The 26,010-nt window shown below is 39.4% G+C and overlaps 1 protein-coding gene and 2 long non-coding RNA genes across 4 annotated transcripts in view; 2 read left to right on the top strand and 1 right to left on the bottom strand.

Moving 5' to 3' along the window:
* Positions 1 to 3,928: 3,928 nt before the first annotated feature.
* Positions 3,929 to 10,827, bottom strand: LOC125270719. The gene is made up of 12 exons (XR_007185439.1): positions 10,479 to 10,827; positions 9,928 to 9,993; positions 9,701 to 9,839; positions 9,400 to 9,591; positions 9,232 to 9,297; positions 8,988 to 9,126; positions 8,693 to 8,886; positions 8,321 to 8,589; positions 8,020 to 8,213; positions 7,853 to 7,918; positions 7,214 to 7,285; positions 3,929 to 6,991 (listed from the first exon to the last, which is right to left on the bottom strand). It is a non-coding gene; the product is annotated as an uncharacterized LOC125270719 (long non-coding RNA).
* Positions 10,828 to 10,840: 13 nt separating this feature from the next.
* The window catches only part of LOC125270720, a 40,503-nt gene continuing 25,333 nt past the window's right edge, over positions 10,841 to 26,010 (top strand). Inside the window, exons 1-2 of the long non-coding RNA XR_007185440.1 lie at positions 10,841 to 11,119; positions 12,208 to 12,282. This is a non-coding gene — a long non-coding RNA (uncharacterized LOC125270720). The remainder of the gene's footprint in view (positions 11,120 to 12,207; positions 12,283 to 26,010) is intronic.
* LOC125270713 (UDP-glucuronosyltransferase 2C1-like) lies at positions 14,886 to 21,588 on the top strand. 2 transcript variants are annotated; one of them, XM_048194604.1, is made up of 3 exons: positions 15,138 to 15,223; positions 15,567 to 16,991; positions 21,481 to 21,588. In XM_048194604.1, exons 1-3 carry the CDS (start codon positions 15,217 to 15,219, stop codon positions 21,528 to 21,530), a joined length of 1,482 nt encoding a protein of 493 aa, XP_048050561.1. In that variant the 5' UTR covers positions 15,138 to 15,216; the 3' UTR covers positions 21,531 to 21,588. The 2 variants fall into 2 exon arrangements, with proteins under 2 accessions (XP_048050560.1, XP_048050561.1); XM_048194603.1 differs by lacking the exon at positions 21,481 to 21,588 and having other exon boundaries at positions 14,886 to 15,223; positions 15,567 to 19,382.

The raw sequence follows: 26,010 nt of genomic DNA, 5'->3' as shown, positions 1-26,010 counted from the left end.
ATTTAAAACATTATTTATTTTATAGTTATTCATAAAGGTAAAAAAAATGCACTGGAAAATCAATTTAGGGGACAAATATTGTCCCTTAATGGTAAAGTTGTGACTGCAGTCGAAGTGGAAGAGAGGGGGTACGCGGAAGGATGGTAATGCCTTCAGGGGGTACTCCACGCTAAAAAGTTTGGGAACCACTGCCCTATTATAATAAAAAGCAAAAATGGTTAAGCTCCATCCTCACAAAGAATAGAATTAGCATCTTTTAAGCCGCCACTACATCAACATCTCTCATCATATAGGTGGGGGAGCGGATTCTGACAGCTGGATTGTTTGCTGTCAGATTCTGTCCCCCCCATTTTTCTTAAACAATGATGTTCTAAAATTTGTCAAACAGGCGCTGGTTAGTTGGCACCGATAGCCTCGTGGGCAGCATGCTGACATATAGTGCTGTTGTGCTTTGGGAGACTGAGTTCATGTTCCGGCTTGTGCACTTTTCTTGATCGCATCCCTCTCTCTCTCATTTCGCTTCCTGTCTACATAATACCCTATTATAATAAAAAGCAAAAATGGTTAAGCTCCATCCTCACACAGAATAGAATTAGCATCTTTTAAGCCGCCACTACATCAACATCTCTCATCATATAGGTGGGGGAACGGATTCTGACAGCTGGATTGTTTGCCGTCAGATTCTGTCCCCCCGTTTTTCTTAAACAATGATGTTCTAAAATTTGTCAAACAGGCGCTGGTTAGTTGGCACCGATAGCCTCGTGGGCATCATGCTGACATATAGTGCTGTTGTGCTTTGGGAGACTGAGTTCATGTTCCGGCTCGTGCACTTTTCTTGATCGCATCCCTCTCTCTCTCATTTCGCTTCCTGTCTACATAATACCCTATTATAATAAAAAGCAAAAATGGTTAAGCTCCATCCTCACACAGAATAGAATTAGCATCTTTTAAGCTGCCACTACATCAACATCTCTCATCATACAGCTGGATTGTTTGCCGTCAGATTCTGTTCCCCCCATGTTTCTTACACGATGAGGTTCTAATATTTATCAAACTGATGCGGGTGGGTTGGTGCCGATAGCCTCATGGGAAGTGTGCTGACATATTGCGCCGTTGTGCTTTGGGCAAACCAAGTTCAAGTCCCGGCTTGTGTACTTTTCCTGATCCCATCACCCTTTCTCTCTCCTACTTTGCTTCCTGTCTACATACTGTCCTATCATAATAAAAGGCAAAAATAAATCTTTAAAATTATGCTGGTTAAGCTCCATCCTCACACAGAATAGAATTAGCATCGTTTAAGCCACTACATCAACATCTCTCATCATATAGGTGGGGGAACGGATTCTGGCAGCCGGACTGTTTGCTTTCGGGTTCTGTTGCCCCCATGTTTCTTACACAATGAGGTTCTAATATTTATCAAACTGATGCTGGTTAGGTGGAGCCGATAGCCTCATGGGCAGCATGCTGACATATAGTGCTGTTGTGCTTTGGGAGGCTGCGTTCATGTTCTGGTTTGTGCACTTTTCTTGATCGCATCCCTCCCTTTTCCCTATTATGATAAAAAGCAAAAACGCCAAAAATAAATCTTACTAATCTTAACTAATGCTGGTTAAGCTCCATTCTCAGAATAGAATCAGCATTTTTAAACCACTACATCAATATCTCTAATCGAACAGGTGGGGGAACGGATTCCAACAGCTGGATTGTTTGCCGTTGGATTGTGTTCCCCCAATGGTTCTTGCACAATGAGGTTCTAATATTTATCACACTGATGCTGGTTGGTTGGCGCAGATAACCTTATGGGAAGCGTGCTGACATATTGCGCCATTGTGCTTTGGGCAAACCGAGTTCAAGTCCCGGCTCATGGACTTTTCCTGATCCCGTTCCCCTTTCTCTTTCCCACTTCACTTCCTGTTTACAAACTGTCCTGTCATAATAAAAGGCAAAAATAAATCTTTAAAGTGATGTTGGTCACTAAAGTGATGCTGGTTAAGCTCCATCCTCACACAGAATAGAATTAGCATCTTTTAAGCCGCCACTACATCAACATCTCTCATCATATAGGTGGGGGAACGGATTCTGACAGCTGGATTGTTTGCCGTCAGATTCTGTCCCCCCCATTTTTCTTAAACAATGATGTTCTAAAATTTGTCAAACAGGCGCTGGTTAGTTGGCACCGATAGCCTCGTGGGCAGCATGCTGACATATAGTGCTGTTGTGCTTTGGGAGACTGAGTTCATGTTCCGGCTCGTGCACTTTTCTTGATCGCATCCCTCTCTCTCTCATTTCGCTTCCTGTCTACATAATACCCTATTATAATAAAAAGCAAAAATGGTTAAGCTCCATCCTCACACAGAATAGAATTAGCATCTTTTAAGCCGCCACTACATCAACATCTCTCATCATATAGGTGGGATTGTTACATATCCAATCCATCATACAGCTGGATTGTTTGCCGTCAGATTCTGTTCCCCCCATGTTTCTTACAGGATGAGGTTCTAATATTTATCAAACTGATGCGGGTGGGTTGGTGCCGATAGCCTCATGGGAAGTGTGCTGACATATTGCGCCGTTGTGCTTTGGGCAAACCAAGTTCAAGTCCCGGCTTGTGTACTTTTCCTGATCCCATCACCCTTTCTCTCTCCTACTTTGCTTCCTGTCTACATACTGTCCTATCATAATAAAAGGCAAAAATAAATCTTTAAAATTATGCTGGTTAAGCTCCATCCTCACACAGAATAGAATTAGCATCGTTTAAGCCACTACATCAACATCTCTCATCATATAGGTGGGGGAACGGATTCTGGCAGCCGGACTGTTTGCTTTCGGGTTCTGTTGCCCCCATGTTTCTTACACAATGAGGTTCTAATATTTATCAAACTGATGCTGGTTAGGTGGAGCCGATAGCCTCATGGGCAGCATGCTGACATATAGTGCTGTTGTGCTTTGGGAGGCTGCGTTCATGTTCTGGTTTGTGCACTTTTCTTGATTGCATCCCTCCCTTTTCCCTATTATGATAAAAAGCAAAAACGCCAAAAATAAATCTTACTAATCTTAACTAATGCTGGTTAAGCTCCATTCTCAGAATAGAATCAGCATTTTTAAACCACTACATCAATATCTCTAATCGAACAGGTGGGGGAACAGATTCCAACAGCTGGATTGTTTGCCGTTGGATTGTGTTCCCCCAATGGTTCTTGCACAATGAGGTTCTAATATTTATCACATTGATGCTGGTTGGTTGGCGCAGATAACCTTATGGGAAGCGTGCTGACATATTGCGCCATTGTGCTTTGGGCAAACCGAGTTCAAGTCCCGGCTCATGGACTTTTCCTGATCCCGTCCCCTTTCTCTTTCCCACTTCACTTCCTGTTTACAAACTGTCCTGTCATAATAAAAGGCAAAAATAAATCTTTAAAGTGATGTTGGTCACTAAAGTGATGCTGGTTAAGCTCCATCCTCACACAGAATAGAATTAGCATCTTTTAAGCCGCCACTACATCAACATCTCTCATCATATAGGTGGGGGAGCGGATTCTGACAGCTGGATTGTTTGCCGTCAGATTCTGTCCCCCCGTTTTTCTTAAACAATGATGTTCTAAAATTTGTCAAACAGGCGCTGGTTAGTTGGCACCGATAGCCTCGTGGGCAGCATGCTGACATATAGTGCTGTTGTGCTTTGGGAGACTGAGTTCATGTTCCGGCTCGTGCACTTTTCTTGATCGCATCCCTCTCTCTCTCATTTCGCTTCCTGTCTACATAATACCCTATTATAATAAAAAGCAAAAAAAATGGTTAAGCTCCATCCTCACACAGAATAGAATTAGCATCTTTTAAGCTGCCACTACATCAACATCTCTCATCATATCCCTCTCTCTCTAGGTGGGATCACACAGAATAGAATTACATGCCATCCAATCCATCATACAGCTGGATTGTTTGCCGTCAGATTCTGTTCCCCCCATGTTTCTTACACGATGAGGTTCTAATATTTATCAAACTGATGCGGGTGGGTTGGTGCCGATAGCCTCGTGGGAAGTGTGCTGACATATTGCGCCGTTGTGCTTTGGGCAAACCAAGTTCAAGTCCCGGCTTGTGTACTTTTCCTGATCCCATCACCCTTTCTCTCTCCTACTTTGCTTCCTGTCTACATACTGTCCTATCATAATAAAAGGCAAAAATAAATCTTTAAAATTATGCTGGTTAAGCTCCATCCTCACACAGAATAGAATTAGCATCTTTTAAGCCACTACATCAACATCTCTCATCATATAGGTGGGGGAACGGATTCTGGCAGCCGGACTGTTTGCTTTCGGGTTCTGTTCCCCCCATGTTTCTTACACAATGAGGTTCTAATATTTATCAAACTGATGCTGGTTAGGTGGAGCCGATAGCCTCATGGGCAGCATGCTGACATATAGTGCTGTTGTGCTTTGGGAGGCTGCGTTCATGTTCTGGTTTGTGCACTTTTCTTGATCGCATCCCTCCCTTTTCCCTATTATGATAAAAAGCAAAAACGCCAAAAATAAATCTTACTAATCTTAACTAATGCTGGTTAAGCTCCATTCTCAGAATAGAATCAGCATTTTTAAACCACTACATCAATATCTCTAATCGAACAGGTGGGGGAACGGATTCCAACAGCTGGATTGTTTGCCGTTGGATTGTGTTCCCCCAATGGTTCTTGCACAATGAGGTTCTAATATTTATCACACTGATGCTGGTTGGTTGGCGCAGATAACCTTATGGGAAGCGTGCTGACATATTGCGCCATTGTGCTTTGGGCAAACCGAGTTCAAGTCCCGGCTCATGGACTTTTCCTGATCCCGTCCCCCTTTCTCTTTCCCACTTCACTTCCTGTTTACAAACTGTCCTGTCATAATAAAAGGCAAAAATAAATCTTTAAAGTGATATTGGTCACTAAAGTGATGCTGGTTAAGCTCCATCCTCACACAGAATAGAATTAGCATCTTTTAAGCCGCCACTACATCAACATCTCTCATCATATAGGTGGGGGAACGGATTTTGACAGCTGGATTGTTTGCCGTCAGATTCTGTCCCCCCCGTTTTTCTTAAACAATGATGTTCTAAAATTTGTCAAACAGGCGCCGGTTAGTTGGCACCGATAGCCTCGTGGGCAGCATGCTGACATATAGTGCTGTTGTGCTTTGGGAGGCTGCGTTCATGTTCCGGCTCGTGCACTTTTCTTGATCGCATCCCTCTCTCTCTCATTTCGCTTCCTGTCTACATAATACCCTATTATAATAAAAAGCAAAAATGGTTAAGCTCCATCCTCACACAGAATAGAATTAGCATCTTTTAAGCCGCCACTACATCAACATCTCTCATCATATAGGTGGGGGAACGGATTCTGACAGCTGGATTGTTTGCCGTCAGATTCTGTCCCCCCCGTTTTTCTTAAACAATGATGTTCTAAAATTTGTCAAACAGGCGCTGGTTAGTTGGCACCGATAGCCTCGTGGGCAGCATGCTGACATATAGTGCTGTTGTGCTTTGGGAGACTGAGTTCATGTTCCGGTTTGTGCACTTTTCTTGATCGCATCCCTCTCTCTCTCATTTCGCTTCCTGTCTACATAATACCCTATTATAATAAAAAGCAAAAATGGTTAAGCTCCATTCTCACACAGAATAGAATTAGCATCTTTTAAGCCGCCACTACATCAACATCTCTCATCATATAGGTGGGGGAGCGGATTCTGACAGCTGGATTGTTTGCCGTCAGATTCTGTCCCCCCCATTTTTCTTAAACAATGATGTTCTAAAATTTGTCAAACAGGCGCTGGTTAGTTGGCACCGATAGCCTCGTGGGCAGCATGCTGACATATAGTGCTGTTGTGCTTTGGGAGACTGAGTTCATGTTCCGGTTTGTGCACTTTTCTTGATCGCATCCCTCTCTCTCTCATTTCGCTTCCTGTCTACATAATACCCTATTATAATAAAAAGCAAAAACGGTTAAGCTCCATTCTCACAAAGAATAGAATTAGCATCTTTTAAGCCGCCACTACATCAACATCTCTCATCATACAGCTGGATTGTTTGCCGTCAGATTCTGTTCCCCCCATGTTTCTTACACGATGAGGTTCTAATATTTATCAAACTGATGCGGGTGGGTTGGTGCCGATAGCCTCGTGGGAAGTGTGCTGACATATTGCGCCGTTGTGCTTTGGGCAAACCAAGTTCAAGTCCCGGCTTGTGTACTTTTCCTGATCCCATCACCCTTTCTCTCTCCTACTTTGCTTCCTGTCTACATACTGTCCTATCATAATAAAAGGCAAAAATAAATCTTTAAAATTATGCTGGTTAAGCTCCATCCTCACACAGAATAGAATTAGCATCTTTTAAGCCACTACATCAACATCTCTCATCATATAGGTGGGGGAACGGATTCTGGCAGCCAGACTGTTTGCTTTCGGGTTCTGTTGCCCCCATGTTTCTTAAATGATGAGGTTCTAATATTTATCAAACTGATGCTGGTTAGGTGGAGCCGATAGCCTCATGGGCAGCATGCTGACATATAGTGCTGTTGTGCTTTGGGAGGCTGCGTTCATGTTCTGGTTTGTGCACTTTTCTTGATCACATCCCTCCCTTTTCCCTATTATGATAAAAAGCAAAAACGCCAAAAATAAATCTTACTAATCTTAACTAATGCTGGTTAAGCTCCATTCTCAGAATAGAATCAGCATTTTTAAACCACTACATCAATATCTCTAATCGAACAGGTGGGGGAACGGATTCCAACAGCTGGATTGTTTGCCGTTGGATTGTGTTCCCCCAATGGTTCTTGCACAATGAGGTTCTAATATTTATCACACTGATGCTGGTTGGTTGGCGCAGATAACCTTATGGGAAGCGTGCTGACATATTGCGGCATTGTGCTTTGGGCAAACTGAGTTCAAGTCCCGGCTCATGGACTTTTCCTGATCCCGTCCCCCTTTCTCTTTCCCACTTCACTTCCTGTTTACAAACTGTCCTGTCATAATAAAAGGCAAAAATGACAAAAATAAATCTTTAAACTGATGCTGGTCAAGCTCCATCCTCACACAGAATAGAATTAGCATCTTTGAAGTCACTACATCATCATCTCTCATCATATAGGTGGGGGAACTGATTCTAACAGCTGGATTGTTTGCCGTCGGATTCTCTTCCCCCCATGTTTCTTAAACAATGATGTTATAATATTTATCGAACATACCATTATAATCAGTGTGGCTCTGTGGCTACGGAAATATTTTGCCCTATGTGGGGTCGATGTCCGATCTTTTTTCTATGGGAATGCAAGAAATTAATATGTTATTTGACTGGATGTTAACAAGGATTACAGAATGTGAACCAGTGATCAATGCAATTAGTAAACAAAGTCCCACACAACATACCTATGAATGCACTTATTATCCACTTAATATTAGTAGGCTTTAACGACTATGTACTTGAATTTAAATTTGATACAATGCACTTATTGTGTAAAAACATGTTTTTACATTGTACTTATATTTTTTAAAAATACCTGCATGTAATTACATGTGTAATTAATTTCTGTAATTACATGTATAATTAGACTGTTGACCCATCCCTTACACCTTAACCCACCCTTAAACCTACCCATACCACCAAACTGTCCCTAACCTGTCCCATCTCAATAGCAGCACAAGTGTTTTGCAAAACAATATTAACACAATAAGTACAGTGTTCTTATTTTCTGATGCAAGTACATAGTAGTTAAGGCCACCTAATATAAAGTGGGACCGGGATTTGTTGAAATGGTCAGTGCAGAAATATGAAACCCACAAATTAAACAAAATGTTAAAAAACAGCTTGATTTGTGTAAATTTACCAAAACAGAAGCAAGTAATGCTCTCTCTGTCAGGATGTTGCTGTTTTCTCTCCACAGCTTTCTGATCTATAGTTGGAAAATAATTCAACAAAGTGATGTTGGTATGCAGCACAAAATCCTGTAAACACAACATTATTTTGTGCATTATATTATTCATTTGCTCACACCTTTGGATCAGAGGTCGAATGATTAAGAGTCATTCCCATCATCCTCAGTGTCGCTCCTAGAGTCCATGTTGTTGCACACTGATGCACACTTTTGCTGATTGTCTGATACTTACTTACCTTTATAATCAGAGTGACTCAGTGGCAACGGAAATGTTTGGTCCGACGTGTGTGTTTGGATCTCCACAGCTTTTTTTCTATGGGAATGCAGGAAATGAATGTTATTTGACTGGTTCACATTCTGTCATCCTCGTTAACATCCAGTGATCAATGTAATTAGTAAATAAAGTCCCACACAACATACCTGTGAATGTCTTATAGTGCGGTTTCATGAAATGGTCCGTTGCCACTGAGCCACACTGATTATAAAGGTAAGTATCATAGACAATCAGCAAAAGTCAGCAAAAGCCAAAGTCCATCATCTCAACCTTCTCTAGGAAAACTATGAGAGAAAAGGACACGACTGGGTAAAGAAATTGCTAGAAATATGAAATGCTTCAAATTTACCAACACAGAAGCAAGTAATGCTCTCTCTGTCAGGATGTTGCTGTTTTTCCTCCACAGCTTTCTGATCTATAGTGGGAAAATAATTCAACAAAGTGATGTTGGTATATACAGCACAAACTCCTGTAAACACAACATTATTTTGTGCATTATATTATTCATTTACTCACACCTTTGGATCAGAGGTCGAATGATTAAGAGTCATTCCCATCATCCTCAGTGTCGCTCCTAGAGTCCATGTTGTTGCACACTGATGCACACTTTTGCTGATTGTCTGATACTTACTTACCTTTATAATCAGAGTGACTCAGTGGCAACGGAAATGTTTTATCCGATGTGTGGGTTTGGATCTCCACAGCTTTTTTTCTATGGGAATGCAGGAAATTAATATGTTATTTGACATTCTGTCATCCTTGTTAACATCCAGTGATCAATGTAATTAGTAAATAAAGTCCCACACAACATACCTGTGAATGTCTTATAGTGCGATTTCATGAAATGGTCCGTTGACACTGAGCCACAATGATTATAAAGGTAAGTATCATAGACAATCAGCAAAAGTCAGCAAAAGCCAAAGGTCCATCATCTCAACCTTCTCTAGGAAAACTAGAACGAATGAAGAGGACAAAACTGGATAAAGAAACTGCTAGAAATATGAAACCCACAAATTAAACAAAATGTTAAAAAACAGCTTGATTTGTGTAAATTTACCAACACAGAAGCAAGTAATGCTCTCTCTGTCAGGATGTTGCTGTTTTCTCTCCACAGCTTTCTGATCTATAGTGGGAAAATAATTCAACAAAGTGATGTTGGTATATGCAGCACAAACTCCTGTAAACAAACATTATTTTGTGCATTATATTATTCATTTGCTCACACCTTTGGATCAGAGGTCGAATGATTAAGAGTCATTCCCATCATCCTCAGTGTCGCTCCTAGTCCATGTTGTTGCACACTGATGCACACTTTTGCTGATTGTCTGATACTTACTTACCTTTATAATCAGAGTGACTCAGTGGCAACGGAAATGTTTTGTCTGATGTGTGGGTTTGGATCTCTACAGCTTTTTTTCTATGGGAATGCAGGAAATGAATATGTTATTTGACTGGTTCACATTCTGTCATCCTCGTTAACATCAAGTGATCAATGTAATTAGTAAATAAAGTCCCACACAACATACCTGTGAAGGTCTTATAGTGCGGTTTCATGAAATGGTCCGTTGCCACTGAGCCACACTGATTATAAAGGTAAGTATCATAGACAATCAGCAAAAGTCAGCAAAAGCCAAACGTCCATCATCTCAACCTTCTCTAGGAAAACTACAATGAATGAAGAGGACAGAACTGGGTAAAGAAACTGCTAGAAATATTAAATGCTTCAAAAACAGCTTGATTTGTGTGAATTTACCAACACAGAAGCAAGTAATGCTCTTTCTGTCAGGATGCTGCTATTTTTCTTCCACAGCTTTCTAATCTATAGTGGGAAAATAATTCAACAAAGTGATGTTGGTATATGCAGAACAAACTCCTGTAAACAAACATTATTTTGTGCATAATATTATTCATTTGCTCACACCTTTGGATCAGAAGTCAAATGATTAAAAGGTAACACTTCGTTTTACAGTGTCATTGTTACACGTTACATGTAGACTGTAATAATAATAATAAATTATGCATAATGACATACAATTAACCCTAAACCAAACCCTCATCCTAACCCTAACCCTACAGAAAGTAATTATTATTACTCATCACTTAAATGTATAATTATCCTGTGACACAGACACCTTAAAAAAAATAAAGTGTAACCGATTAAAAGTCATCCCCATCATCTTCAGTGTCGCTCCTAGAGTCCAACACTGCAAAAGAGACGGTCAAACACGTCCAAATAGCGCATGTTAACATAAAAACACAAGCAGTGTCAACGAGGCTGCTGATAACAGACACCAGTTCCTTCACCTGTTCATAAAAGATCAACAGATGATAATAATATTCTGCTTAATCTTCTCTGTACTGCAAGACGAGGCAGACTTCTGTCAAGCGCCGATTCCCACAGCTTATATAGTATTCATATTGTGACGCCAGCCACACGGCTGTTGCGTCATGCACTGTCAAGTAGTTCTGCCGTATCCAGGCAACCGTTCTGTTACACGCCGGAGCTACTTTCATGTTTCTCGGATCACTCCGCGGTCTTTCTCTCGGTCTTTCTCTTTTTATTCAAACTCAAGGCAGAATAGCTAATTGTGCGTCAAATGAATGAGCAAATAAATGAGAAGAATGTTCAGATGTACCAGAGAAAAATGCTGGATGTGAGAGCTTATCTACTTTATTTTTAGCGTAAGAGCGGGAGCGGCCATTTGTAAATTTAAGTAGTCTGGCTTCCGGTGTCATCCGCTGCGTTATTTGTTAGCTGTACAACACAGTTTGTTATTGCAAACTGGTGTTTATTACCAACGATATTATTAAGTCGTAATTATAAACAAACTGGTTTGTAGAGAAAATAGTTTTTCCGTTTACTGCACTTTGTTATTCTAGTTATTTAGCAACGTTACCTATAGCGGCTAGTGAAACGGATGAAATCGCATAACTTGCAAAATAAGGTGAACAGAGGAAGAAATCTAGCCTGCTAACATGTACATTAATATTTTAATTGATATAGTGTTCATTTTGTTGCTAACTCGATGTTTACTACTTTGCTATTGACTATTTTTTTTTCTTTGCAGAGGATTAGTTCACTTTCAAATTAAAATTTCCTGATAATTTACTCACCTCCATGTCATCCAAGATGCTTATGTCTTTCTTTCGTCAGTCGAAAAGAAATGAAGGTTTTTGAGGAAAACATTCCAGGATTTTTCTCCATATAGTGGACTTCAATTGCCTCCAAACGGTTGAAGGTCAAATTTACAGTTTCAGTGCAGCTTCAAAGGGCTTTAAACAATACCAGACGAGGAATAAGGGTCTTATCTAGCGAAATGATAAGTCATTTTCTAAAAAAAAGTTAAAATTATATACATTTTAACCATAAATGCTCATCTTGAACTTTCTCTCTTCTTCTTCTTTATTAGAATTCCGGCAGTGTAGACACTGCTAAGTGTATTACTGCCCTCCACAGGTCAAAGTTTGAACTAATTGTTATATACTTGCACAAGCATATTGTATATGACAATTTAGTTCAAACTTTGACCTGTGGAGGGCAGTAATACACTTAGCAGTGTCTACACTGCCGGAATTCTGATAGAGAAGAAGAAGAAGAAGAAGAAGAGAGCTAGTTCAAGATGAGCGTTTATGGTTAAACGTATATATAATTTTTAATTATTTTAGAAAATAATGTCTGGGATCACCTAGAGCCCTTTGAAGCTGCACTGAAACTGTAATTTTGACCTTCAACCGTTTGGAGTCCATTGAAGTCCACTATATGGAGAAAAATCTTGGAATGTTTTCATGAAATACCTTAATTTCTTTTCGACTGAAGAAAGAAAGATATAAACATCTTGGATGACATGGGGGTGAGTAAATTATCAGGAAATTTTAATTTGAAAGTGAACTAATCCTTTAAGACAGTCTATAAAAAAAATGTTTAACTCAATTCAATATTTCATGTCCATGCTTACTTTACATAATCTCTTATACAAGAAACTCTTCTTGGTTTTTTAAACTACAATCTAAACAGCTGTATTTGTATTCACAGATGCGAGACTGCAGCATTTCTTTCTTCTTCCACTAGATGGCTGTGCAACGACATGTAAGTTTACAATATCTGCAGGTAAGGTAGCCTATAAATAAGACTTTTTCAGTTTGCTGAAAGTGGTGTTATCATAATTTCAGGATACAGTAACACATATGTAAGTTCCAATAAAAATGCAGCAGACTTTAATATCTGTTCATACCAATTTGCTATACCAGTTTACAATCTGCCATCATAAAGACCGACCTCCTTAGCCTATATACTAAAAACATTTAATGTCCTTACATGACCACTTTCTCTTTTAAAAGATTTTAGGGTTTAATTTAGTCCAAAGACTAGGTTTGAATTCAGTGTGATGTCTATATGTGATTTTGGATTTTCAAGGAAGGTCATTTTTAACCACTGAGATACCAAGAAGTACAAAGATATTTTGGCTATAAAATAATCTAATATTTGGATTTTATATGTACCATTATTGCTAATTAATATTACAAGTAGTAGCCACTGTACATTTCCACCATCTTAGATTATTATCTTGGAGAGCATTAAAAGTTTGCACAGCAGTGTATTCATATCCTACGGGAAGAGATGTGTGATATTTCGATTATTTGCAAAACTCCAAAAACTGAGATTTGGACAACAATACTTAATGTCACCCTGCGCTGAGTCAGTTGAGAAGAAAAATTCTGTTTCTGCCTGTTCAATAGCAGCTATCTCATTTTCTCTCCCAATGTTTTATTTCTCACGCTGTTCAGACTGAAAATGATGAATAAGCTCCTCAGAACACTCGGAATAACTTAATGCACTCAGAGCAAATACCACTGAAACCTCAGAGCAAATACCAACGAACCCAGCAAATATTAGTGTCCGCAACCACTCGTGTGAACATAAGTTGTTGACGTTCAGCGCTTCCAGGTTCTTCGTCAGAAGGCCACAGGAGATTGACATGGGAGAGAAGAGATTGTTGAATAAAGTTGTTATTTTTGTTTTGTTTTTGCACACAAAAAGTATTCTCGTCACTTCATAACATTAAGGTTGAACCACTGTAGTCACGTTGACGGTTTTAACAATGTTTTTACTACTTTTCTGGACATTAAATGTGGTATTTTCATTGCTTTCTGTGGAGGATAAAAAAACCTCTCGGATTTCATCAAAATATCTTAATTTGTGTTCCGAAGATGAACAAAGGTCTTACAGGTTTGGAACAACATGAGGGTGAGTAATTAATGACAGAAATTTCATTTTTCAACCTGTGATGTTCTAACCGGAGTTGTTCATGTCCTCAGACAGAATTATAGTATAAACAGTATAAACACTGAAATTACAGTTTTTCTCAATTGCTTAAACATATTTCTTAAAATATGTTTAATTTCGTAATAATCAAGGAACTTTGCTGCCATACCATGAGTGCAGCAGGCGCAGTGATATTACGTAGTGCCTCTCACAAATGTCTCCATGGTTGCAAGGCACGCTCCCTGTGCAAACGGGGTCACAGCCGCTGCGTAATATCATTGCGCCTGCTGCAACTTTTCATTTTCCGTCGATCTTAGTACACGATGTAACTACAGAACAGTCAAGTTTTAAATAGGAAAAATATCGAAACTCTTTGGTCATTTTTGAGCGAGATGCTAACGGTCTAATCAGATTCAATGAACTATGCTAAGCTATGCTAAAAGTGGTACCGCCAGACCCGGAGATTGGCTAAAATTCAACTGTTTAACTCTAGGGGAGTTGGAAAAAAAAGTGGAGTGTTCCTTTAAAGGTGCTAAAGAGGATGTTTTGTTTTATACATTTTTGCAATATTACTTGAAACTGTACTAACTGATAAAAGACTATTTATTAGGTGCACTGAAAGGAATAAAATTAATATACATCATCTGTGCACGAGATTGGCCCTCTGGCTTGTCAATCACTGCCGTGACGTTCCTTGTGAGAGACGAGCGCGGCTGCGCGCTCCAGTAACTTTCCACACTCCACAGGCGCCGCATGCAATGTTTTTGTCTGGAGACAGGAGTAACAACTGCAGATTATGAGTTACCTGCGGTGAGTCCGACATAATGAATCCACTAACACAACACAGTGAATGCTGGTGGTAAACACTCGTGTTCCAATACGAGTGTTTACGAGTTTTGGGAGGCGTTCCTTCGAAGGAGGGGGGTTGTTCTTACGCATGCGCTCATTTCAAAAACTCAGTAACAGTCTTTGGTTTCTCAGTCGACGAAAATATCCTCTTTAGCACCTTTAATGATAAGCATTTGAATAAATAGCCTTTATATTTTTATGTTATAAAAAGTGGTGTAAAAAATTTGCTCTGTGCATAATGAGCTGGTGGGTTTTATGGTGAGGTGTGTTGTGGACTGGGTGTGATGGGCCGCTTTGTGCCAGAAAGCCCATCCCCAGAGCCACTTTTTTGCCCCAGTCCACCCCCTGGTCTGTATAAAAGTGGTAGGATTTTTCATTACAGTTTTTCTCATTTGTGTTGGCTCAGTTCTCATTGGCCAATATACTGACTTGGTTTTGAAACATGATTATATATATATATATATATATATATATATATATGTATTTTTTTTTTTTTTTTTTTTTTTTTTTTACAATTGCTAGGACACATTTTTCAATACTAAGGGTGCTTTTGCTGAGAGCATCTTTGTGTGTGCCTTCATGTGTTTTGGAGGGGGCATGGCTTTGGAGAGTGCTCTGAAGGGAGGGTGGGATGTTATGATTTGAAAGCTAGCTCGCTATTGCTAGCTTCTCCGAAAATGTTCTATTGCACCTTTATTTCTATGCAGGACTTTAAACGGATTTTATGTCCAGTCTAGTCTTACAAGCTTAGCTGGTGCAACCGGCCCCTATTGAATAGTAACTAATTAACTAATTCTTTGAAGGTAATGCCCCTTTCCATTTAATGATTGTTAAATAAACTTTCAAACAAGGACAAAGTCTGTGCTTGTAGTTGGATGACTTGCACTCCATTCAACATAAGTTAACCTGGTAGATTTTCCAAAATACACAATGATGGGTGAGAATTTCTTTCTCTTGAAAAGATGCATTATTGTGATTCATGTTTATATTGCTGTGTAATATTTGAATGTTTCCCTAATCAAATAAATATGGGTCTTGTATAAATTAGGGATGTCAATAATGGTTTGTTTTTTGGAGTTAATGCAATTAATTTCATATTTTTAAATGCTAAAATTTGCCTCTCTTTCCTCTATAGATTCAGATTCAATATAGTTTCTTTTTTTAAGAAAGCAAGAATGATATACTGCACCTTAACCATAATTATTCAAATTTACAAATAGGCTACTGTATTTTAACATAGTAAACACTTACTTAATCGCTTTCCCTCCTTTGCGATATAGGTACTATAAATGGACAGGTTTTTCAGGTGCTTGGTCCAATCATGCTAACCCTCTTTCTGACGACTGTCCCAGTTGTTCGGAGTGGGAAGGTTCTTGTCTTTCCCGTGGCTGGCAGTCACTGGATCCACATGAACATCTTGGTTGAAACACTTCATGCCAAAGGACACGAAGTTACAGTCATTCGGATAGCAGACAGCTGGTACATCAAAGAATTCTCACCTCATTACACATCAATCAATCTCAAGTTTGAAGGAGGATTTAGTGAAGAATTACTTGAGACATTTACATCTAGACTAATGGGAATTATGAGGGAGGGTTCAATCTGGGCTCGTCTGAAGCTGGACATAATAATGTGGAAAAGTTACTTAGGGATGCTTGAAGTAGAAAACAAGATTATAATCAACATGTTTGAAGACCAGCAGCTAATGCAGTCCTTAAAAGATTCCAAATATGATTTGATTCTAACAGATCCAGCCATGTTTGGAGGTGTCCTATTGGGTCATTATCTCAAACTGCCCATTGTCTTCAATGTCCGTTGGACAGTTTACAGCGAGGCTCATTTTGTAATAGCTCCTTCACCACTTTCTTATATTCCTGCTTCAATGCTGGAGTTATCAGACCGCATGACTTTCTTGGAAAGAGTGAAGAATGTTGTGATGTACATCATACCAGAAATACAGCTAGCTATAATGATTACTCCAAATTATAATGCACTTTGTAAACGTTTCATTGGCCCAGGAACATCCTACTTTTCTTTACTTCAGGGTGCTGATCTGTGGCTCCATAGAGCTGATTTTATTTTTGAATTCCCACGTCCCACTATGCCAAACATTGTCTACATTGGAGGTTTTCAGTGCAAGCCATCAAAGCCTCTTCTACAAGACCTTGAGGACTTTGTACAGAGCTCTGTTGAGCATGGTGTCATCATTATGTCTCTGGGCACTCTCTTTGGTCAGCTTCCTGATGATGTGGCTGAGGCAATTGCTGAAGCTTTTGCAGAACTTCCACAGAAGATCATCTGGAGGTACAAAGGAAAGAGACCATCTGCACTGGGGAACAACACCTTAATGATGGACTGGATTCCTCAGAATGATCTTTTGGGTCATCCTAAAACCAGAGCCTTTGTGACACATGGAGGAACCAATGGAATTCAAGAAGCCATCTACCACGGGGTGCCAATCATTGGATTTGGGCTGATTTTTGACCAGCATAGTAATCTTTTAAATATGAGAGTAAAGGGTGTAGCCAAGAATGTAGACTTTGCCACAGTGGATAAGGACTCCTTTCTTAAAACTGTTAAAGAGGTTCTTCATGAGCCCTCTTATAGGGAGAACATGCAGAGGCTCTCAAGGCTTCACAAGGACGTCCCATTGAAGCCTCTGGACAACGCCATCTTCTGGATTGAGTTTGTTATGAGGCACAAAGGTGCTGCTCACTTGCACACACACTCTTACAAAATGCCCTGGTACTCTTATCACTCTGTTGATGTCATACTGTTTCTGCTTTCTGCCGTGTCACTCATAATCCTGATCATATATACGGTTATCAAATATTTCTGCTGCAGAATATGCATGAGAAAAACAAAAAACAAGCTACAGTAATGAGGATGAGGTTTTAGGATGTGCATTACTTTCCTACTTTCCTTTTTTACAGTATGTTTATAGCTTTATAAAGCATTTTTCGTCAATGGAAAACAACAAAAATATTTCATTACTTGACATAGTAAACATGTCTTATTCTGAATGTCACAAGCAGTAGTGACACTTCCATTTGGGCAGCCTGTGATTGTGATTATGTACTGCTCATGAGCACAGTGGTGGTAGATGTTTCCAGTTTATGATTCACATATTTGACCTTTGTGTTAGCAGCCCAGATTAGGATATAATTTTAGATCCCCCAAAGCAGACTTTTCTAGTACAAGTATCACTTCTCTTGTTTGTGTTTTATCAGTCTGTATAAAAGTGGTAGGATTTTTCATTACTTTTCTCATTTGTGTTCGCTCAGGTCTCATTGGCCAATATACTGACTTGGTTATGAAACATTCATTTTTTATTTTTTTTATACGGTCTTTAACCATTGAACATGCGTGTCATGTCCTTTGCGACATCTCGCACATGACACAGCATTTGAATTTGGAAAAGAAACACAAAACTGATGATAGCCGCTCTGGTGGAGAACAGTGACTGGATCTAACACCTTCAGATGACACGCAGCTCATATGTCCATTGCAGTAAGTTACCGAAAGCGAAACCACACACAAAACACCTTAGCAGAGCTGCTTGTGTGGCGCTCTGTCACATCAGTCAGTGTGAAAGAACCGCTCTGCTAAGGTGTTTTGTGTGTGGTTTCGCTTTTGGTAACTTACTGCAATGGCCAGTGCGATTCTGTTCACACAGCACAAATATTCTGAGAATGTAGTTGTGAACCATGGCTTCTTGGGGCTTATTGCTTTAGTAGAACCCTCCTCACTCTCCAAGAACTGTAGTCATCCAGAGTGAGTAAAAGGGCTGGTAAAATCATTCTGGTCCCCTCACACCCAGGCCACTTTCTCTTTGAACTGTTGCTGTCTGGTCGGAGCTACAGAGAACTAGAACAGGCAGACAAGAAAAGTTTCTTTCCTCAGGCCTATCTCATGAACAGTTACAGTTTTTCTCAGTAGATTTGACACATTTCTCCAAAGTAATGTAACTGCTCTCAAAACAGTTGACACAGAGACCTTAGCCAAACAGTTCAACTTTACTGCAAAATAAATAAGTAAATACTAACATCAACATACACAGGTGTATTGTCTTTAGAATATTTTCGGCTGTGGATGTACAAATACAATAACAAAAATACATGGTTTTTGGTACATTTTTTTCAAGAGGTTTTATGTCATTGACAAATAACAATTCAAAACAAAAAAAATATTTTCAAAATTGTTGAAATGCATAATATTGAGTCATGAAATGAAGCTCTAGCGCAAGTTCTGCCGGGAAGACTCAAATGTTACATCACTTATTAGTTCAGATCATAGACTGTAAAAAAATATGGACGTAGTGTCCGTGACGTTACCCAAAGATTTCTGAAAAGCAGTTTTGAAGCAAAAATGAGGCCGCTGCCATCTTAGCTGCGCGTCACCGCACGTCAAATTAAAATTGTGAGATAACGCAGAACTGTTTTACTTGGTCTAGTGTCATGCTATCATACTAATCTGCATTTGAGCATGCTTAAAGTTGTAATGCTGTTCTGTGTATTAGTCTGTTGACTGTAAGCTAGATCAAATTCTAATATCATCCTGATGATATTCTAACATTTCATCGAATGCGAAGATCGATTGCGCCGATCCCCTATAATGATCCATATCGGTTTTCTGTGTTCGCGTTACCTAAGCCATAAGCACTGTATGCACTAGGACTTTTGACATAATCCCGTGTGTGCGTGTCCGTCTAAGCACAAATAGATGGTAAAGTGAGCGCTTTTTGGTGTTCACAGAAATAGTGTGCTCATCTGTCAGGACCTAAACACATGCAACTTTGGTCTAAACACTGCAATTTCTGCGACGTGACTATTGTGGATACGCTCATCGCAATGGTGCAGCCTACCGCATTTCGAATATCAGAATTACTTTGCGCTCAGTACTCTGCCCCTGCCTGGTTATAAGCATTTCGCTTGTGCTTATCGTTCCCCCATCTCCTGTGCAGGGCACTTTACAGTGTTGTGGAAATTTTAATTTTTCATATGATTTTTACCTGTATTCTTGTGAAATATGAAGCTTATGGAACATGGTATGATGTTGGCTTAAGTGGTAATGTTTAACATAGTGTTAACATAGATGTTAGAAATAGAAAGAGCAAGATATGGTATGGGAATATGCAAGATGTATGTTAAAAACATGTCTGTGCTAACAATGTGTGGAAAGTTACAGCCGCTAAGAGATGTTCCTAATATGGTAAAAGGACAGAGGCTTCGGCCTTGGAGGTTAGAGATATAAAAGTGAGGGGAAGCTTTCGTTCTTTGTCTTACACTCTGCAGCTACTTCTGTTTCTGTATGACCTGTCTGACCTTTCTTGCAAGAAATAAAACCTTTAAAGACAATTGGACATGTTTGTCTCTTATGCAGTAGAGTCAGGTTGATTTTTTGCCACAACAATTGGTGTCAGAAGTTGAGATTCCTTGGATGTGCCTTTTGGACCCGAGGGTGGACGGTGACTGATCATCCTGGACTTAGTAGTAGTCTCAGCCCTACCCCGAATAGATTAAGGGATGAGGGGCCGACCACCAGGGTCCAGAGGGGGCCACCACTGGAATAGGAAAACGAACCCAGGTGGCTACACGACTCTCTGGTAAGAGATAAATCTAAATTTTATGGGGAATTAAGAGTAAGTTTGATTTAGTAAATTTGGAAAATTAGGAAACAGGAAAAATTGAAAAATTTGTGATTTAAATATCAGTTTTATGGGAAAGTGAAAAAGGACAATTTTATGAACAGGTAAAATAAGACAATTAGGAAACGGGACAAACCATTTTGGTGGCTCTAGCTGACTCTGTGGTCGTAGTTCTGGGGGGTTTTAGGAATTGAGGTCACGCTGCAGCAGTACAGATAATTTCAAGGGGAGAAATTTAAGGTGCGTCATACAAGCTGAAACAATCTGTGGGAAGTAAGCCCAAACGGCAGTGGGGGCGCTGCTGAAAAAGTGAACTGAAGCTGTATGACATAATCGAAACATCATTAAAGAAAAGCAGCGCAATCAAGAAGTCCCTAAAACTGATCATGTGGTACAGCAAAAGCATTTCCATAGGGGGAGATTTCTGAGAAATCTAGACTGAGTCACATTGGAGCAAATTTTGGGACTGAGCCCAGCTACGAGTGCTGAAGTTAATAAATTTGTGAAGGAGTGACACAGTTTAAACGCTTGAGCTGGAGAAGTGAGGCTCAGTTTTGGGTAAAGTTCGAGCATTGAGGCTCAACCCGTTCCGATTTTGGGGTAGAACAATCGGATCTGGAGGAGACGTCCAACAGATTAAGTAGGTGCACCCCGAAAGGAAGTCCATACGAGTCGAGAGAGCCAAAATGGGGAAGTCCCAGAGCAAGCTTGCAAAATGTGAAGTGACGGGGGTGTTGTAGAATATGATGCAGCAGTGTTTTATCAAATGAGAAAATTGTATGGCCAAAGATGCATGTTAGATATAGAAAAGTTAGTTAAAGGTGCTCTAAGTGATGTCACGCGTTTTTAGGTCAAAACATTTTTTGTCACATACAGCAAACATCTCCTCACTATCCGCTAGCTGCCTGTCCCCTGAACACACTGTAAAAAAAACGCGGTCTCTGTAGTCGCCACAAGCTCCAAAAACGGCAACAAAAACTACCTGGTGCAGCCTGGACCTCGAAACATAATAAACATGCTCCAGCCAATAACCGACAAGAATGATTTTAAATGCGCGTTCATGACTGTTTCACGAAGCACGGAGGGGTGGAGGAGGAGGGAGGGACTAGCTAGCCTCTGTTTTGTTTGACAACACTTCAAACGTCAACAGGAAGTTACTCCACCCAGGATCGCTTAGAGCACCTTTAAGTATTATGATTTTCCAGAATAGGGAGCGTTGAGTGGTCATAAGACTTAAGGGAATGAGTTGAAGAGAACTGCGATTTGGGGATGTTGTGTCTAGTGTGAGTTACAGTGAGAAGTTAGGAGTTTTTATGACTGAATACAAGGGAGAAGTCAAGGTGGAAAGAATTGTGGCTATCTACACAGGTGCCTGTTATTGGTTTGAGGTAGAAGACGATCTTTGAGGTGCTGTGGTTTGAATTTTTGTTTGTGCCCAAACTAATAAAAAAAAGTTTCTGTTTCTTTAGGAAGTGCTGGAGCAGACACAGGAGATTGTGTGTAATCTGTTATCTGAAAATAACCATGATTTTTCTAACTCTTTACAGAGCATGTTCAGAGACAGAGAAAGCTGGAGGAAATCTGGTTGCAGAATTAAAGATGGATTTTAGTTTAGTGTTGATGGCAAATGTTGTTTAGAGGAACATGTCTCCAACCACTATGATAAATTGATGAACAATACATCAAAAAGGGGGATGGTAATTAATGAATGTATGCCTGAAAATTTTAAATTAGGTTGGAAGAACCCATTTTTGGGCATAGAAGGGGCTAAACAATGCATGCTATATGTCTGTAAAATGAAGGATGTTATCATTAGTTTTATGATTAGGCGATGTATCTGAATTTGTTGTTTGTATGAAGATCAGAGATGAAGAGCATAAATGTGATGTAAGAACTTAAATTTGCTGGATATGATATTTTAAGTTGAATATGAATGACTAGTGGTTAACCCTTAAGAGTGTGATGTGAAATGAAGTAGAAGTAGTGACTGATTATCAGTGAATGATAATTGTTGTGGAAATTTTAATTTTTCATATGATTTTTACCTGTATTCTTGTGAAATATGTGAAGCTTATGGAACATGGTATGATGTTGGCTTAAGTGGTAATGTTTAACATAGTGTTAACAGATGTTAGAAATAGAAAGAGCAAGATATGGTATGGGAACATGCAAGATGTATGTTAAAAACATGTCTGTGCTAACAACGTGTGGAAAGTTACAGCCGCTAAGAGATGTTCCTAACATGGTAAAAGGACAGAGGCTTCGGCCTTGGAGGTTAGAGATATAAAAGTGAGGGGAAGCTTTCGTTCTTTGTCTTACACTCTGCAGCTACTTCTGTTTCTGTATGACCTGTCTGACCTTTCTTGCAAGAAATAAAACCTTTAAAGACAATTAGACATGTTTGTCTCTTATGCAGTAGAGTCAGGTTGATTTTTTTGCCACAACAACAGTTTTTCTCTTCACTGAGGTATTAAACAACAATACTTGCATTGTTATCCTTTTGCAATGGTTTGCTAGCTTTTGCAGGGTTCAATAGCTTGCTAAGGTTAGCTAGTAAAGCGTTGTCAAGTAAAGCGTTTCCTTTCTTCAATGGCATTCAGTATTTCAGTATTTTCGTACTTATCTGTCATGCTATCTGGTTAAATTTCTTTTGCGGATTCTCTTGGCAGGTTTTGACGGCTAGATGGAGTCCTTTTGGCTAAGTTCTATCAAGCCATAAGCACGGTTTAGAAATTTTACTAACATCAGATGAAGAGGACTGCTGTGTTCCAACTCAAATGCTCATCATTAATCTAGTAATTTTCTGCAAAAACTAGTGGTGGTGGTATGTTTATCTCGTTTTCATCATTGATTCTGTATTTTTAGCTTCTGTAGCTTTAATGAATTTTCTAACGTGGCCTTGTCTCTATGTGGCCTATCGTGGCCTCGTCTCCATGTGGCCAATCGTGGCCTTTGTCTCCATGTGGCCTATCGTGGCCTCGTCTCCATGTGGCCTATCGTGGTCTCGTTTTCATGTGGCCTATCGTGGCCTTGTCTCCATGTGGCCTATCGTGGCCTCGTCTCCATGTGGCCAATCGTGGCCTTTGTCTCCATGTGCCCTATCGTGGCCTCGTCTCCATGTGGCCTATCGTGGCCTCGTCTCCATGTGGCCTATCGTGGCCTTGTCTCCATGTGGCCTATCGTGGCCTCATCTCCATGTGGCCTATCGTGGCCTTTGTCTCCATGTGGCCTATCGTGATCTCATCTCCATGTGGCCTATCGTGATCTCGTCTCCATGTGGCCTATTGTGGCCTTGTCTCCATGTGGCCTATCGTGATCTCATCTCCATGTGGCCTATCGTGATCTCGTCTCCATGTGGCCTATTGTGGCCTCGTCTCCATGTGGCCTATCGTGGCCTCATCTCCATGTGGTCTGTCGTGGCCTTTGTCTCCATGTGGCCTATCGTGGACTCGTCTCCATGTGGCTTATTGTGGCCTCGTCTCCATGTGGCCTATCGTGGCCTCATCTCCATGTGGTCTATCGTGGCCTTGTCTCCATGTGCCCTATTGTGGTCTCATCTCCATTTGGCCTATCGTGGCCTTTGTCTCTATGTTGCTTGTTATCTCCCTCTCTTGGTCTTTCTCTTCCCCTTTTTTTAGTTTTTATCTCTGTTTCAAGAACCACAAGATTCACCACATTCACCATACATTCCCTCTCAAAGTCTTGGTGGGGTAGGCTCCGTCCTGGCAGGACACTTCTCCTTCACAATTTTTTGGGGGTCGGCTACGCCCCTGCCTTCATCTTCAGGCGGGAAACGTAAAGTCCGCAACCCTCAGGATGTGAGCTACGGACGCGGCCTACACCAAAGAACTTTATCTTGTGATATTTTGCTTGCTGATTGGTACTATCATTGTTTCGTTATATTGCCTCCCAAGTCTTTCTGGTAGAACAATGTTTAAAGGTCCCGTTTTTCGTGGTTTTTTGAAGCTTTGATTGTGTTTATAGTGTGCAATATAACGTGTTCATGTTTCACGTGTAAAAAAACACAGTATTTTTCACATAATTTACTTATCTGTATACCGCTGTTTCCACTGTCATAAAAACGGGCTGATGACTTCCTTGTTCTATGAAGTCCCTCCTTCAGAAATACGTAACGAGTTCTGATTGTGCCAGAGGTTCCTGTGTTGTGATTCGACAGCAGTTTAGCGCATCTTGCCCGGAAAGGTCACGCCTCTTACCATAACGTGGAGATGCATGCGCTCAGTGTTGCACAGTGTTGCACCCAACACTGTTGAACTTTGAGCTTTAAAATTTTACAGATTTTATTTATACTCTAACAACAACATTACACACTAACTAAAGTTTGAAACATGGGATCACGAAGAACGGGACCTTTAAACAAGATTCAGTTGTTACATAATATTTCACAGTGTTTAAATTCATTTTCTGACTTTTTTTTTATCAGGTGGTACAACCAAATATTTGTAAATATATATTATAGGGTTGGGAATCTTTAGGCATTTCACGATCCGATTCCGATTCTGGGAGTCATGATCTGATTCCAAAACGATCCACTTTTTTTCTTTTTAATTACTTTTGTAAACTTTTATTTTTTTAATATTTAATACAGAGTCTATGTAAATATAAGTACTTTTTAAATAATTACTAGTTTGAAAAAATAAAAATAAAATGGTATGTTAAGATTTTAGAATATAAACATCTCCAACAATAAACAGCTCAAAACATAAAAGCAAGTAGTCTAATAAATAATAATAAATAGGAACAACAAAACATTACAAACAATAAACAAAGAGTGCTTTCAGTATTTAAGAGTATCTGAACTTTTTCTATTCAAATGCTGTGAGGGGCCCACAGCGCTCCAAACAACAAAATAGACCTACCGGTGGGCGAGAACGCAAGCTACAAGTGCGTTTCTCTCACAGCGCATATGTACAATGATGAACCACGCTAATGTCTGCACAATGGGCGCGCATGTAATCCGCTCTAGCAATAAACATGCAATACAGAACACTATTTATACTTATATTTATTAGCACACCATACCTCTTATTTACATTCTCTTGCATTTGTATATAACATATCTGTACATACATATACAAAATTGTCTATATAATATATATTTTTAATATATTTTAACTGTTATTCACTTACTCTATTTTATTCTATTTTTTTATTAATTGTCTTGTCACTGTCATTCTGTCTGTCTTGTGGAAGCTTCTGTCAACAAGACAAATTATGTGTAAGCACTTGGCAAAGCTCTTTTCTGATTCTGATTCATTCTGATAGTAGATGACTATCAACTCATGACTCTCATGATTATAACTAACATGTGAATAAAATAATTAAAACTAAAAAAATAAAGATTTAATCTACTGCAGTTCTTGTATCTTTATTTTCTCCAACCAACCTCGTCTATTTTTATAAACCGAATACAATGGAAAACAAAGAGTGTGAAGCCACATCCTTTTCCCTTCTGAAAACATTTTTAAAAATTGTGCATACCACATGTAAAAAATGATATTAGTTCATTAATATATACTTTGTCACGTTATATAGTTTTTGATTACTAGTTCTTTTAGTTTTATTATTATTATTATTATTGAGGAATAACTATTCTAAGGCAGTGGCTCTCAACAAATTATCTTTATTGTCTTACTTCAGAAGTTGGCAAACTTCTATAATGATAAAGATAAATGATAAAGATATAATGATAAAGATTATATGTGATACTGCATTAGGAATTAGAGAAGAGTTTGTTCATGCTAAAAGACAGAAGTAAATTGAATTGGACTGTGTTTCAAAAGAGTCTTTTCCTGTTTCCATTTCTCAAGACTTTATGCAAACCACATCTAAGGATGACGTGTCACATGTACAGGTGTCATTTCATCTCAGTTAACACCTAATCATCATAGCCATACATTTATAGATTTAACATTTTTAAATATGATTTAAAGAATAAAATCTAATAGCACTTTTATACACTTTCTGTATTTTAGTGGCACATACAGTAAGTAGTGTAACTTTCTTTGTATCTCTGTTTGTGTGAGCATGATGTTGTAATATTTTTATGGTTGTGA

Source organism: Megalobrama amblycephala, linkage group LG6 (genome assembly GCF_018812025.1).
Source record: "Megalobrama amblycephala isolate DHTTF-2021 linkage group LG6, ASM1881202v1, whole genome shotgun sequence".
NCBI lineage: Eukaryota > Metazoa > Chordata > Actinopteri > Cypriniformes > Xenocyprididae > Megalobrama > Megalobrama amblycephala.
This window is presented reverse-complemented; position numbering and strand designations above follow the sequence as displayed.